Genomic DNA, 17,227 nt, shown 5'->3' on the forward strand with positions numbered 1-17,227 from the left:
GAAGACAGCAGACAATATCAAAACATTTACAAAAACAGGACAGGATGGTTCCAGTAGGCATCCAAAATAAAACACCAGATGACTTTCCAGTAGAAGAAAAAGCACTAGAACTACCTGACAGGGAATTCAAATCTCTAATATTCAGAGCTATCCAAGAGTTGAAGCAAAAAGCAGATAAAAATGAGGAAAAAACAGACAAATTCACAGAAAAGGCAGACAAATTAATGGAAAATACAGACAAAAAATTGGAAGAATTCAGGAAAATAATACAGGAACAAAAAGCCAAAATAAATTCACGACTAGAAATGATACAAAAACAACAATTAGAAATCCAAAAGATAAACAAGATTTCAGAAATGGACAGTGTCATAGAAGGGCAGAGGAACAGGTTTGAAACAATGGAAGACAGGATTAGCGAAACTGAAGACAAACACTTGGATACAACTTTGAGGAAAAATCAGAAAAAAGAACAGAGAAAAATGAAGAAATCCTGGGAATTAACCATAAAGAAAGTTAACAAACATACTCATCAAAATAAAGATGAAAAACATAAAGTCTCAGTAAAACCAAAAACTACAAAAACAAAAGAAATGATGCGTACCAGACTTACAGAGCAAGTTGTCTAGACTACAGGAAGATGGAACATTGCAGAAGGGCAGTTCCAAGGGGAAAAATTATAAAAATATAAAACTGACAGAGGTTAAACACCATATTTGAGCCTTTGGAAAACTTATTGATCGGTTTGAGAATTAACAATTGAAATATATGGAAAACTCAGCATTAGGCCCATAAAGAGCCAAACAAAAAGCAAGGCAATCATTAACCCCAGAAAAACAAAAAGAAATAGTATACCACTTGGCTCACCATCAAACAATCTGACAATATCTGATTTAAAATTTAATCAAAAACTGTGATATAAAAATATGATGATGAGAAAAAGGAAGTAGGAAGAGACGTTTAAGGATATTCGAATCTTTTAGAAAGGAGTCAACAGGTAATGTGTAAAAAAGTAAATTAAGAAATAGTAACATCCATATATTAATTAGAAATATGAAGGCAAATACCTGAAGAAACACCCAACATGTTGAATGCTCCCCCTTGGAGTGGGTGATGGGGCGAAGTAGGGGACTATTATTTTTGGTTGTAATCTTTTTAGTACTATTTGATTTTTAAGACCATGTATTATACATTGATGAAAGATACATAAATCAAAAGGAGGTGAAACACTGCAATTCTCCAGACCTCAAGTTTAATCAGAATGGAGATAAAGTTACATTTAAACATTGTACATTATTCAAACAATCAGATTATGAATTTCAAATAAAAAAATAACTGGCATTTCATACTGTTTAGGATACCATACTGTAAGTAAGAATGTACGTAAACTTCTACATGTCTTCCTGTCAATTCGACATTTTCTTATCGCAAATAGAAATTTGCTTAAGTCAAAAAACCACACCCTATAACTCAGTCTACTAGAGATGAGAAAATATCAACAGAAATACCCTTTGCAGGTATCTGATTTCTTTGACTGTCTTCTTCACACGTGTAGGTTTTGCCAGATTTTCTATCAGTATTCTTGCTCACGCAAAAATCCTCATCATTGGAGATATTTTACTACTTGTGTTTTGTTAACTGACACTGCTGTTTAAATGAAAACATATTACTCAATATTTTAATTTATTAGACCTAGCCAAAGTAGTTTTACTGTAAAAATCTAAGTTATAAAATTATATTTAGAATTCCAATTGTGTACACAAATTCCAGATGAGAACTCTATGAGAAAATGAATTTGTGAGACTTTGCTTCCATCTGTCTCTCCATCAACTATTTAATGAATGCCTACTTCATTCCCAACAGTATACTAAGCACGCATTGAGGATACAAAGACAAAAATATTCAATCCCTATCTTCAAAAAGCTCACCATCTATGGGGATAACATGCAACGCACAGGGTGGTAGGGTACCTACTGCACCCTTGGTCAGGGGCAGGGTAGTGAGGAAGATGTCACGAAAAACTTTCTGGGAAAGCTGATCCTTGAGTTGAGTCTTAAAAGATGAATAGGAGGTGGTGATTATCTATCATAAGCACTGTGCTTGGTGCTCAGGCTACAAAGATTAATCAGAGAAAATCTCTGCACACAGCTCAGTAGAAAAAATACCACATAAAAACTATTTAGAAAACAATGCAATTAAATGTTATAAGACAGAGATGTTCTCAGGGGGGAAGAGGATCACAGCATAGGAAAGGCTGTACAAAAAGAATCAAACATCTGAGCTGAATCATCATTAAGGGTAAGCAGGTTTTCAATAGGCAGGAAAAGCAGGGAGAAGGGCATTCTACACAGGGGTAATAGTATAAGCACTGGGATAAAGGTACAAAGGTGTGACATGTAAGAGCCTAGCACGATTAGGAATCTGAATGTGGTTTGCTTTGGCTGACATGCAGCTATAAAGCAGAAAGCAAGGAAGGGAGGGAAATCAAGTAGGAACAGGAGGAAGAGATCATGTTATGAAGGAAGCAAGAACATGCTAGTCTTGTCATATGGTTTATATTTCTTCTTTGAAAAAGTTTGCTTATTTTTTGAGTGTTAAAAAATTTTCATTTGTAAGAAATGCTTTATACATTAAATATAGTAATCTTTGTCATTGCGAATCCTTTTTTAAAACTTAGCTTTATAAGTTTTATTCATGTTTAATTTACTAGGAGTTTTAAAACTTGGTACAGTCAAATTCATTGCTTTTTTCCCTTTGTAACTGATACTACTGTTTTTGTGCTTGGGAAATCCAGTTGGAAGGTTACTCCAATAATATTACAAAAGTCCTAAAACAAGGTAAAATGTGGGGTAGAAGAACTAAGGTAGATTCAAGATAATTAGGAGATGGGATTAATAGTATACGAAAGGAGAAAGTGGGACTGGGAGAGAAAGGATGATTTCTCAGCAAAGGCGCCTGAGATGGGTCAGCTGAAGATGTAAAAGGAATATCAGAAAAGGTACTTCAGGGAAGCCAAGGTACAATAAGGCTTCAACATCCCACATTTGCTCTCTCAAAATCAACAAGTTATTCCTAGTTTCTGCAGATCTACAAAATCTTGAGTTTTCTCTTGCTTGGTTAAGCACATTAGAAAGTAACACTTAAAACTTCAGGAATTATAATGATTTTTAAGGTATCTATTACTTTGATGGGTACATTGAAATTTCAATTCTCAAACTGAATTCCATTCTGATACGACAGTATTCAAATGATCAATTCCTTTTTCCCTCCTAGTAAATTCCTAAGTTCTCTTTAGTAGAGCTACCTTTTGCTCTAAATTCTATGGCCAACAAAGAAAATTAACCTAATAAAACAAGTTTAAAGAACATCTTTTGTTTCAACTTCTCTCTACTCTACCTTATTTTTGACTTTCAAGAGATCATGATGGCCTGACCTTGGCATAAGCTTTTGGACATATTCACAAAACTGACGAGGAGAAAACATGAATAAAAAACAGGTATCTAATCTTATTAACCTATACGTGAAAACAAAATAATCTAAATTCACTTTGGCTATGGAAAACAGATTACTCACCTGCGACCACATTCTGAATATTTACCAATATTTTTTAATATTAAGGCAGCTGTTAGTCGGATGTGTTTAGTTATTGGTCCCTCTTTTTCATCCTTAAAAAAGAGAAGAAAATAAAATGAAAAGAATAAAGATCTAAGTCACACAGTGCCCACACCTTTACAGATAACGCTTTCAAGGACTGCTTACTGTAAAATCTCGAAAGACAAGGTTTCTTGATCCTCTCCTAAGAGCCATGAGTGCAGCACTGGGATGATTCACAATGGCCTTTTGTGCTCTAGGAGTTGAGCCTGTACCCCCTCCAGCTGGCTGCCTAAATTGATCAGAGAGAAGAAGAGTTTGTTAAAATGATGCTGCAGACAAACTGACAAAGATGACCACCTTGCCAAACCCACGGTGGGTACAGAGTGAATAAAAGTGCTCAAGGTTCGGCATTAACGCTTATGCTTTCCGTCAGCCTAGGCAAAAGGGCTCTTAGTATCTGGCTTAAGTTTTACATCTTTTGTTTTCCAGTGTATCAGTTTTAAAGCAAACAACAGATGCTCCAGTGTGGTAAATCTTTAAAGTTACTGTGCTGGGTAAGTATGCAATCAAATAAATATGAAATAGTGACAAAGTTGTGAAGTTTTCATCTTTGAATGTAATGCGAAGATGGTAACAAAAAAAAAAATAGTTTACAAAATGAGAAAATATTTTGTTCTGTAAGCCTTCATCTAAAGTGAGAATAGCAGCACAACTGGAAGAGCGTAGTTGATGTCACTGAACAGTGCATGTAGAAATTTTTGAAATGGTGTATCTTTGGCTATGTATATTTTCACCAAAAAAAAAAAAAGGTCTAGAAGGGAGAGGGTTGACATGTCGTGGGGTTGTTAACCAATATCATAAAACAAGATGCGTACTACTGTTTCATGAGAAACTATTTGTTCTGTAAGCCTTCACCTGAAGTACAATTAAAAAAAAAAAAAAAGGCTACAATTTGAGCTATAAATTTATGAAAAGTATCTAAGGGTAAAATAATAGTACATAAGAATGTATTGGTACAGATCACCTTGGAGAATATAACCTAATATGATAATATGAAATTACTTTGTTACACAATCTTATTTTTCATCATTATTTAATAATTTCAGGGAGGCAGAAGCCAACATGATGCTACAGACAGAAGCACCATGCCGTCCCTCCCCAGCAAAGACCCAAAAAACTAAGTAAAACAAATACAAACGTCAATCCTGGAACCTGAGTGTAAAATGAAGTGATAAAGAACTTGATCAAGTACCAGATGAATTAGAAACTGACAGGGAACAGAGAACGAGGAGAGCTATGGAGTGGAGGTCCCCTACTAGCTAATGTGGCATGGATTTGCCATCTTGGACCTCAGCCAGCAAGCACAAAGGACAGAGTACAGGAAGGCAACTTCACAGAGCTCCCAAAAGGAGACAGAGCACCCGGTAACCAGGGATACACGTTTTCCCGCCCACCCTCCAACCTTCTTCCCTCTGCACAGCCTCCACCACTTTCCAAAAGGGCATGGCTGATCCTCCAGAGACACTAGCTACTGCTGCCTGGGCCTGCCCTGCCCCCACCGGCCAGCTCCTTCAGTGTCATTTTATTTTTTTGTTGGCTTTTGTTTGTTTGTTTCTTCTCTCTATCCCTTCCTTCCTTTCCTTTTTCCTGCCCAGCTGGCCCCGTGTGCCGTCCCTGCCCCTTCTTGACGGGCTGTGCCACACTGCTTGGCTAGAGAGCCACTGGCACATGGCCTCCCTAGGTCCGCACCAACCCACTGGCAGGTTCCCTCAGTGTCTTTTTTTTTTCTTTTTGGTTTCTTCTCTCTCTCCCTTCCTTTTCTTTCTCCCACCCACCTAGCCCTGTGCGCCACCCCCAACTTCAGATAAGCTGCGTTGTACCACTTGGCTAGAGAGCCTCTAGCACATGGCCTCCCCAAGTCTGCGCTACCTCCACAGGCCGGCTCCCTTAGTGCCATATTTTTTATTTCTCTTTACCTTTCCCCTTCTCCCTTTTCCTTCTCCATCCCATCTAGGTCCTGCTGCCTCCGCCCCTTCATGAAAGGCCATGCTGTGCCACTTGGTGAGAGAGACATCAGCTTGCCACCACTCCAGTTCTGCCCCACCCCCAATGGCTGGCTCCCTCACCATGTATTTATTTTTGCTGCTGTTTTTTTTTTTTGTTGTGTCTTCTCTTTCCCTTCTTTCCTTTCCTTTGTCCTGTCCACCTAGCAACGTGCACTGCCCACACCCCCTCTCAACAGGCTGAGCCACACTGCTCAACTAGAGACACACTGGTAAACGGCCTCATCGGCTCTGCCCCACTGCCACCCACTGAATCTTACTGTGCCATCACTGTATTTAATTTCTTTTGTTTTTTCCTTCACTTTTCCTGCTTTTGTTTCTCTCTCTTATCCACTTAGCTCCACACATCACATCCTCTCCCCTCCTGCTTATCTACACCGTGTGCTAAGTGCCACGCCCCTAAGCGTTATGGGCACAGACCACCAGACCCTGCCTTGCACTGCCCAACAGAACCACCCTGTTGGCCCCAGTATGCGTGCAAACGATCCATCCTTGCCTCTCCCCCCGGCTGGACCTGCCCTGCTGCACCATAGCTGAGTGACTGGTCCTGTCACCCGGACAAGGTGGTGAAGAAGTATTGTGCCCACAGACGAGTAAGCAACAAAGCATGCCCAGCCCACTTGCTCACATGTCACCAAATAAAACAAAAAGCAGGACAAAACAAACAACTCTACAATACACAAATGAAGAAAATAATTCCTGAATGTCCTGAAGACAGCAGATAGTATCATGTCCTGAAGACAGCAGATAATATCAAAACATATTAAAAAACAGTACAGGACAGCTCCAGAGCAACCAAAATAAAACACCAGATGACCTGCCAGTAGAAAAAAAGGCACTGGAACTACCTGATAGGGAATTCAAAACTCTAATATCCAGGGCTCTCCCACAAGAAGGAAAACACAGACAAAAATAAGGAAAAAATAGACAAAATAATGGAAAATAAAAGAAAGGTAATAAAAAAACTCCCAACAAAAAAAAGTCCTGGCCCAGATGGCTTCACTGGAGAATTCTACCAAACATTCAGAGAGAAGCCCACACCAGTACCACTCAAAATATTTCAGAACACACAGAAGGAAAGGATACTTCCATATTCATTCCACGAAGCCAACATAACCCTGATACCAAACCAGGCAAACATACTACAAAAAAAGAAAATTACAGACCAACATCTCTCATGAATATACATGCAAAAATTCTCAACAAAATTCTAGCCAAAAGAATTCAGCATCATATCAAAAAAAACAAAAAAAACACCACAACCAAGTGGGATTCACACCAAACATGCAAGGATGGTTCAACATTAGAAAATCAATCAACATAATCCATGACATATATAAAACAAAATAATCACATGATCATCTCAATCAATGCAGAAAAGGCATTTGATATAGTCCAACAGCCATTTCTGATAAAAACTCTCAATAAAACAGGTACATAAAAGAAATTCCTCAACATAATAAAAGGCATCTATATAAAACTAACAGCCAACATTCTTAATAGAGAGAGGCTGAAAACATTACCCCTGAGAAGAGGAACAAGACAAGGACGCCTTTATCACCACTCGTATTTAACATTGTGCTGGAAGTCCTAGCTAGAGCAATAAGGCCAGAAAAAGAAATAAAGGGCGTCCAAATTGGTAAGGAAGAAGTAAAACTGTCCCTATTTGCGGATGATATGATACAATACATATAGAACCCAAAAGAATCCACAAGAAAATTACTGGAAGTAACAGAAAGATATAGCAGAGTAGAAGGATACAAAATAAACATACAAACATCAGTTGGATTCCTACACACCAATAAAGAGAACTACAAAAAGGAAATCAGGAAAGCAATACCATTTACAATAGCCCCTAAAAAAAACAAAATACTTAGGGATAAATCTAACCAGGAGTGTAAAAGACCTATACAAAGAAAACTACAAAACACTATTGCAAGAAACCAAAAGAGACCTACATAAATGGAAAAACACATCATGCTCATGGATACAAAAGACTCAACATTGTGAAAATGTCAATTCTATCCAAAGCAATCTACAAATACACTGCAATCCCGATTCAAATAACAACGGCATTCTTTAACGAGATGGAAAAACTAATCATTAACTTTATACAGATAAGTAAAGCACTGCTGAAGAAGAATAAAGGAGGAGGCCTCACACTACCTGACCTCAGAACCTACTATATAGCTACGGTAGTCAAAACAGCCTGGTACTGGTAGAACGACAGATACATTGACCAATGGAACAGAATCGAGAACCCAGATATAAATCCATCCACCTACGGTCACCTGATCTTTGACAAAGGCCCAAAGTCCATTAAAAGGGGAAAAGATAGTTTTGTTTTGTTTTTTTTTAACAAATGGTGCAGGCAAAACTGGATGTCCATCTGTAAAAAAATGAAACAGGACCCACACCTCACACCATACACAAAAACTAATCAAAACGGATCAAAGACCTAAATATAAAACCAAAAACTATAAACATCATGGAAGAAAAAATTGAGTCAATGCTAGAGGCCTTAATACATGGTATAAATAGGATACAAAACCATAACAAACAATACACGAACACCAGAAGATAAGCTGGGTAACTGGGATCTTCTAAAAATTAAACACTTATGCTCATCAAAAGACTTCACCAAAAAAGTAAAAAGAGAACGTATAAACTGGGAAAAAATTTTAGGCTATGACAAATCTGACAAAGGTCTAATCTCTAAAATCTACAGGAAAATCCAACACCTCTACAACAAAAAGACAAATAATTCACTTAAAAAATGGGCAAAGGGTATGAACAAAAACTTCACCAAAGAAGACATTCAGGGGGCTAAAAGACACACGAGGAAATAAATGCTTGCGATCACTAGCCATTAGAGAAATGCAAATCAAAACCACAATGAGATACCATCTCACCCTGGCATTACTAGCATGAATTAAAAAAACAGAAAATGACAAATGTTAGAGAGGCTGTGAGGAGCTTGGAACTCTTATGCACTGCTGGTGGGAATGCAAAATGGTACAACCATTTTGGAAAATGATATGGTGCTTCCTTAAAAAGCTAGAAATAGAATACCACATGATCCAGCTATTCCATTCCTAGGAATATACCTAGAGAAATAAGAGCTGTCACACAGACAGACATATGCACACCCATGTTCACTGTAGCGTTATTCATAATAGAAAGATGGAAACAACCTAAGTGCCCAACAATGGATGAATGGATAAACTATGGTACATACACATAACGGAATACTACGCAATGACAAAGAACAATGATGAATCTGTGAAACATCTCACAACATGGATGAATCTGGAGTGCATTATGCTGAGTGAAATAGGTCAATCACAAAAGGACAAATACTATATTAGACCACTATTGTAAAAACTCATGAAAAGGTTTACACACAGAAAGAAACAATCTTTGATGGCTATGAGGGAGGGGAAGGGTAGGGAGGAAAAAACACTAAATAGACAATAGATAAGTGGCAACTTTGGTGAAGGGTAGACAGAACACAATACTGGAGAAGTCAGCACAACTTGACCAGGGCAAAGTCATAGCAGCTTCACAGACACATCTGAAAATTTCCTGAGGGACTGAGTTACTGGGCTGAAGGCTGGGGACCACAGTCTTGGGGGACATCTAGTTCAACAGGCAAAACATACTTCATAAAGAAAATGTTCTACAACCTACTTTGGTAAGTAGCGTCTAGCGTCTTAAAAGCTTGCGAGCGGCCATCTAAGATTCTCCACTGGACCCAACCCATCTGGAGCAAGGGAGAATGAAGACAATCAAAGACCTAAGGGAAAGACTAGTTCATAGGACTAATGGACCACAACTACCATAGCCTCCACCAGACTTGAGTCCAGCACAACTAGATGGTGCTCGGCTACCACCACCAACTGCTCTGACAGGAATCACAATAGAGGGTCCCAGACAGAGCTGGAGAAAAACGCAGAACTAAATTGAAACTCAAAAAAAAAAAAAGGACCAGACTCACTGGTATAACAGAGACTGGAGAAACCCCAAGAGTATGGCCCCAAGACACCTTTTTAACTCAGTACTGAAGTCACTCCTGAGGTTAACTCTTCAGCCAAAGATTAGACAGGCCCATAAAACAAAATGAGACTAAATGGGCACACCAGCCCAGGGGCAAGGATGAGAAGGCAGAAGGGGACAGGAAAGCTGGTAACAGGGAACCCAAGGTCGAGAAGGGGAGACTGTTGACACATTATAGAGTTGGCAACCAATGTCACAAAACAATACGTGTATTAATTATTTAAGGAGAAACTAATTTGCTCTGTAAACCTTCATCTAAAGCACAATAAGAAAGTTAAAAAAAAGATAAAAGGTATTTACAATGAAAAAAAATTCAATCAATCCTCTGAATAGAGTTCTACAGTCATATAGAAAGATGTAGAATGGAGGGACTGCAGAGAGGAGTTTTATATAAAATCAGATTCAAACTATTTTTGACACTATTTAACTATCTATGTGACTTTGAATATTCCATTTTCCTTTGCTTTTAGGGTAAAATCCAAACTGATTAATATGGCTTATGACAACTTCTGCTAATTCTTTTTTATTCTTTCAGTGTCAGCTTGGGTGTGCCTTCTACCAGAAAGCTTTCCCTGGTCTCCTCGATTAGTTTAGGTGTGCTCTCACCGGCCGTGTGCATATCATTTTTAGTACTTATTACAGAGACTTAAGAATAGCAATGGGAGTCCTGGTGGTACAGTGGTTAAGCGCTTGGCTGTTAACCAGAAGGTCGGCAGTTCGAACCTACCAGCCACTTCACGGGAGAAAGATGTGGTAGTCTGCTTCCATATGGATTTACAGCCTTGGAAACCCTATGGGGCAGCAGTTCTACCATGTCCTATAGGGTTGTCATGAGTCGGAATTGACTTAATGGCAACAGGTTTGATTTTTGGTTTAAGAATGGCAAAATGTATGTTGGTCACCAACATACATTTATACCTCAGTGCCTACCTAGCACAATATAGATACTCACTAAATAGTAATGCAACAAATAAAGTATATAAGCAGCTTCTATGTTTCCACAGTTCTATTTTTCCTTCTAGAATTTCAGCTCTGTGAGGTGATAGACTTTATCTTGTTCTTAGAACCCCCTGTGCATGGTACACTGCCCAGTATATAGAAGACTCTCAATAAATGGTGGCAAGCTAACTTATTTCCATATTTTGAAATTTAAAAGTATTATTTAGGTTCAATGAATCTACCACTAAAGGCTTCATTTAAAATACAAGATGCTATTTGGAGCCCTGTTCATGCAGTGGTTAAGAGCTCGGCTGCTAACTAAAAGGTTGGCAGTTCAAATCCTTGGAAACACTATGGGGCAGTTCTACTCTCCTATAGGGTTGTTATTAGTTGGAATCAACTCGACAGAAGCTTTTTTTTTTTTTTAAATGTTAAGTCTAACAAGGACCCTACAGGAATCCCTGACCTACTCAGAACTGATTACATGCATTACAAAAGTATGTGTTCAGGAAATGACAGGTAAACGAATGACCATACAGTAAACGTGACATTTATACTCTTACATAGGACCCTCACTCCTCAGAGCAGTAGTTATTAGGACAAATCTCATTGCCATTATCAAATACAAGTTCAATTAACCTCTCAAAGGACAGAGAACCATATGTAGTACTTTCAGTTAACAAAGCACTTCACATACATCATCTGTCATTACTTCCAATGACTTGTTTACAAAGCAGAGTCATAAAATGTTAGAGCTACAAGGCATCTTACAGAAGCCAATATGAAAAATGATGCCTAGAGAATTTAAGCAATTTGAAAACAGGGTCACACAGCCATTTAAGTGTAGAGTTGGACTAGAATCCCGATCTCCTATTTCCCAATATGCTAAGTTGCCGCCTTTTATAGTTCTTGTGTTTTACCTAGTCTCTTGATATTTATTTTTGCGTGTACAATAGGAAATAAACTCATTTTCCTTACTTGGTAGAAGATTTTTGACTTCCTGCTTGTCCTGGTTCATCCTGTTTTAATCCTGCAAGCAGGGCATCCTTTGAACAGTGCTTATCCTTTTTGAAAAGAGGAAGAAAAGAATACTCATTAAGATCTTTAATCCAACCAGAGGAGTTACTGAACAAATAGTATTAAGAAGCTATACCTGTAAGTGGGTAATAAAAGAAAACCTTTGTCGCTGAAAAGGTTCACAACCTTCCCAAAGACACTGCCCTGGATAGACATCTTTTCCTCCATGTTCAGTTGCTGCATGGTAGAAAACCTGTGAGGGTGTCTGAAACCACCTACAAAAAATAAAAGTAGTAGAAATTATCTGATGTGAATGAATTCTTTAAAATAGGAAACATGTTCCCCTTAATATAAACTCCAGATCAATATACAGAGATTAAAAATAGGGCAAATCTAAGAATATTTTAATATATCTAAGTTTAAGCATTCAACTATACTGAACACTTTTGGTAATTCATTTTAAGTTTAACATCCGTCACTCCCAATTCCTTAATTTCCAAGAAATTTGGTTAAGAATCTCTTGAAAGTAATGAAACATCATTTTAAAGCACAATAGAACATTTCTTTATAAACACATATCATACTCTATAGTACTTTTAGAAATTGCTCAAGCATTTATTAGATTTTTTATTACATACAATAAACTCTAGCAGAATATGTAGATTTTAAAAGTTTAAATGTAATTTCAGGGCACTAAACTCTAAAGAAAAGCAGTACAAACAGATATTGAGTTTTCAGAATACGATGGATTTTTCCAGGGTGGGGTGAAGATAAGAAATGAGGCAGGATACCACTACTGCTTACTAGAAAATTTTTTTCACTATTATCCTTCCAGCAATCATCTACCCAACCCCTCCCGACAAGAAATCACAAACGTATTCACTTAAGGAAATGGGAATATTCAAAAGATTATCTAAGAGAAAATAAAAATCCCCACGTGATTCAATTACTCAGACTGTTAATGTTTTGATATATTTCCTATAAGTTTTCTCCCAGTGTTTGCATATGCACGCTTTTAAACGAAACTGGGACTGTTACTGACATAATGTTATATACTGCTGCCACTGCCGGCCAATGCGGTGCTTTTGCACAAATTAAAAGAACACAATTCCTTACGATACTTTACTGCCATCTGCTGAAAAAGTGTTTTAATAAATACACAATGTAAGACACATACAACGTGAATGGTGACTGCTCTGACGTGCACAACCATGTACAACGGCTCTGGAGTTCATTTTAATCTGCAAAAAACCTGTTGTCGTGGAGTCAGTTCCAACTCATTGTGACCTTGTATGAGAGTAGAACTGTCCCACAGGGTTTTCCTAAGCCATAATCTTCATGGGAGCAGACTGTCACATCTTCCTTCTGCAGAGCAGCTGGCTGAGTACTAAACTATTAACCTTTCAGTTAGCTGATGAGCACTTAACCATTGTGCCACGAGGGCTCCTTGAAGTTCATTTTACTTACTGGTAATCTAGCTTGCAGGGTGGCTGTGAGGTTTAAATTTGATACATATAAAGTTATTTGGCAAATAGTAGGCCATAAATAAATGACAGCTTTTATCATTATTATCAGCAGTATTTATAACACTGGTACTAGAAACCTCTTGTCTTTCACCTTGCCCATCTTGCTAATCCTCTATCCTGAGGCCTTCTCCACAACTGCTCCTAAACTGCCAAGTCTTGCTCAGTGAAGTTTGGTCCCCTTCCAAATTAATGCTCTCCATTATCAAGTGGTTTTCACCATCACTTCAATTCATTTGATTCATTTCTGCTCCTGAGAAGATTTCAGATAGAAACTGCTCCACAGTTTTTCTACTTTTATTAAGCACTGAACGTTAATCTTATCTTGGAGCTTGTCTTCCCGTATTAGTATGAGTTTTGCAACTTTAGGGATAATGTCTTACTTTTAATAGCTCTGGCAAACCACAAAAAAGCTTATTAATGAAAGAATTTAAATTTATTCTATGAGTACCTCCTTACCTTCCTCCTTTTCTACATTAAATCTTCCATCATTACTCATCCTTTCCTTCCACTGGATTTCAAAATTAACAAATACAGCAGCCACCATTTCCATGGTTAAGTCCTTCACTTAGGTACTGGATCCTATCCCTTCATAAATTATCCTCTCCCTTGTATCTTCTCTTTTCCTCTACTGAATCCTACCCTTAAGTATAAAAATATATGCGCTACTCCAATTAAAAAACAAGTTAAACAACACTTTATCTGGAAAAGCAATACAAAAATTTATTAATATTTAATCCATTATATTAACTGTATCTGATACTTTTCTCTCAGTCATTAGCGATTTTCAAAGATACTATAATTTTCAATGACATCATCAATACAATTTATAATGGCTAGTCCCCTGCTCATTATTGTTTAAATAACTGCAGCTAAAGTGCACGATTAGTTTCTGAATAGAAATACTGGTGTTCTTGAAAACTAAACACTGCTTCTGCTACAGGAACGAATTCTCCATCAGCAGCTTCTCTGCCACAGTCAATCCAGATTCAAAGCTATAGGCAGGAGGAGCAACTGACTGGTTTAGCTGCCAAGGGCAATGGGGAGGAAGCAAGCATTCGGCCTTTTTTATTTTAGTCTCCTTCAAATTTTTTTTCTTTTATCCAAGTGAAAAGCTGTTTGTAACAACTGAATAAATATTCACATAAGGCACTAAATAGATACAAGTTTCTAGGTCCCAGCTACTCTAAAAAAACCAAACCAAACCGGTTGTCACTGAGTCGATTTTGACTCAGAGCGACCTTATAGCAACAACCATTCCTTAATTGGTGTAATTTACCCCATGCTTATTACCATTACTTTTCCTCCTATCAAACAATTTCTTAGGCGTCATAAGTGTATAAACAAGTGAAGTAAATAAAGTACACTTCTACCATCTTAGGTGTTTATTCTTTAAAAACCTGCAATTTACTCAGGTTATACATATTAAAATATTTTAATAATTCATATTTAAAAGAATAATTTTAACATAAACATCTGTTTAACTATAAAGCTAAGACTGTCTTTGGTATAAACACTAAAACATAAATAAAAGGATTGCAGATAACACTTTAGCACAGATAGTTTAATTTGGAGTTTTCTTAGTTGTTCAAGGTTTTGGCACGTTATTTTCTGTAACGACCAAAAAGTATTCCATGTCCTTAATAGCCCTCCTCCTGCAAAAACTTTTTATCTGACTTAAAATACATGATATATATTTTTTTCACAGGAATATTCTCTAGTTTAAAAGTAAGATATGCATATAAGTGCTAATAAATGCACATAAATGTTAATACTATACATTAACAAATCTACACTGCAAACGTATTTTAGTAGAAAAGGCTATATTACTGGCTGTACAACAATTAAGCTTTACCTCAGTCCTTGATCTGTAACTGTTTTACACAGATAATACTCTATAGCAAAAGATGTATCAAGGCCATGCATTATTTTTACATTCAAGTGAGATTCCGTAACAAGTTGATAACCGGGGGCAAATATTTTGGGGAAAAAACCCCCCAAAACCAAACAACAAAAAATAAACACCCTTGGTGGGAGACTAAACCCACTTTTTTTTTTTTTAAAAGACTAACTCACTTTTAATGTTATATCCAGATGTCAGAGTTCAAAGAAAAAAAGAGGAGGACTACCTTTACTATTATTGTTGTGTGCCAGAGTCGATTCTGACTCAGTTGATTCTGACTCATAGAAACCCTGTATGACAGAGTACAACTGCCCTGTTGGATTTCCTAGGCTGTAATTTTTATGGGAGGATATCGCCAGTCTTTTCTCACGCACAGCTGCTGGGTGGGCTTAGTTAGAAGCACAGTGTTTAACCTTTGCACCACCAGAGCTCCTCAACTTTACTGTTAAAAGAAACTGATCTATTGTCTAGGCATACATGACTAAAAATTACAAATGCTAATTGTTAGTTGTTAGGAGCTGTCAAGTTGGTTCCAACTCATAGTGACCCTATGCAACAACAGAACGAAACACTGCCCAGTCCTGTGCCCTCTTCCCAATTGTTGCAATGCTTGAGCCCATTGTTGCAACCACTGTGTCAATCCATCTTGTTGAGGGTCTTCCTATTTTTCACTGACCCTCCACTTTACCGAGCATTATGTCCTTCTCCAGGGAGTGATCCCTCCTGATAACATGTCCAAAATATGTGAGACAGTCTTGCCATCCTTGCTTCTAAGGAGTATTCTGGTTGTACTTTTTCCAACACAGATTTGTTCTTGGACATTGCTAATTGGACATTCCAAAATCAGTACTGGTGTTCTTGAAAACTAAAAGTTGCTGTTGCTATAGGAATGAATTCTCCACTCCCAGCTTCTTTGCTATAGTCAATCTAGATTCAAAGGCACAGGTAGGAGCAACTGATTAACCGGTTTAGCTCCAAAGGCAATAAAGGAAGCAAATATTTGGGTTTTTTTTTGGGCTTTTGTAGAGAAAGGTTGGTTCTGCCTCCTAATAAGTTCCAAATCACGGGAAATCTCTCAAACACAGGAAAGGGGTTCAGATGCAGTGCAGCCAAAGCCAACAAAACGTTCGTTTTAAGTATCTTTTTCACTGTCTTCTGCTCTACCTGTTTCTTTACTTGAAATGATAGAGGAAAGGACTTCTGTATTTGCTCTTTGATCCTTTAGCACCAACTTCTTTCTACTAACCTTACAGGTTTGTGAAGCTGCCATGTATTATACTTAGGAAAATATATATTCTCAAGGACCTTGTTTAAAAATTCATAAAAATTTGCATGTATACCCTCTACTAAATATGATTAGACTAAAATCATACATATGGAGGTGAATATGCCCAATTTCAGTATTATAATAATGTTATACTTAATAAATTACACAAAGTTTAGAGATAAAACAAGTCGTGATGTATTTGTTCGCATGTTTTTAATGAGATAAGTAAAACATACAAATGAATTTGAAACTTTTAAATTCTGCCTTGTATGGCTTGGATTCTTGGAAATGTATGGCAGTGTATCACTTCAAACTGTCCTTGACAAAGCTGCACACAGCATACAGCACCTCCTTATATGTATCAGGCACACTCACATATGTCATCTTATTTGATTTCCACAATTTCTCTTTGAAGAAGATATAATTATTCTGACATTATTGCTGAAGAACCAAGCTTTTAAAAAAGTAAATTTCCCAGTGTCACACAGTTAAGTGGCAGAACTGGGATTTGAAACCAGGCACGTCTAACACAGAGTCCCTGGGTGGTGCAAATAGTTAACCTGCTTGGCTGGTAACAGAAAGTTTGGAGGTTTGAGTTCACCCGGAGGTGCCTCTGAAGGCAATCTACTTCCAAAAAAATCACCCACTGAAAACTCTATGGAGCACAGTTCCCCTCTGACACTCATGGGGTTGCCATGAATTGGATTCAACTTGATGGCAATTGGCAACTAACACTGAACTGTGATTTTTTCTACTACACCATAATATATGATTGTTTACTTGGATAACATGCATAAATTTATTACTAGGTAAAAAATACTGCATGCATAGTGTATAATTTTTTTATTAATAAGTTTTTTAAAATTCA

The 17,227-nt window shown here is 37.4% G+C and overlaps 1 protein-coding gene across 3 annotated transcripts in view; it reads right to left on the reverse strand.

The window, feature by feature from the left end:
* The window catches only part of ARID2 (AT-rich interaction domain 2), a 218,639-nt gene that overhangs the window by 8,048 nt on the left and 193,364 nt on the right, over positions 1-17,227 (reverse strand). For 2 of the 3 annotated variants that reach the window (XM_004384559.3, XM_023738839.1), the window contains 4 exons: positions 11,803-11,941; positions 11,628-11,713; positions 3,757-3,880; positions 3,571-3,662 (listed from right to left, as the gene is read on the reverse strand). In XM_004384559.3, the coding sequence (XP_004384616.1) occupies positions 3,571-3,662; positions 3,757-3,880; positions 11,628-11,713; positions 11,803-11,941 (441 nt within the window). Of the gene's footprint in view, positions 1-3,570; positions 3,663-3,756; positions 3,881-11,627; positions 11,714-11,802; positions 11,942-17,227 lie in introns of those variants that run through there. The other variant, XM_023738838.1, reaches the window with a different exon arrangement.

This window comes from Trichechus manatus, unplaced genomic scaffold (assembly GCF_000243295.1).
Source record: "Trichechus manatus latirostris isolate Lorelei unplaced genomic scaffold, TriManLat1.0 scaffold00123, whole genome shotgun sequence".
In the NCBI taxonomy this organism is placed as follows: domain Eukaryota; kingdom Metazoa; phylum Chordata; class Mammalia; order Sirenia; family Trichechidae; genus Trichechus; species Trichechus manatus.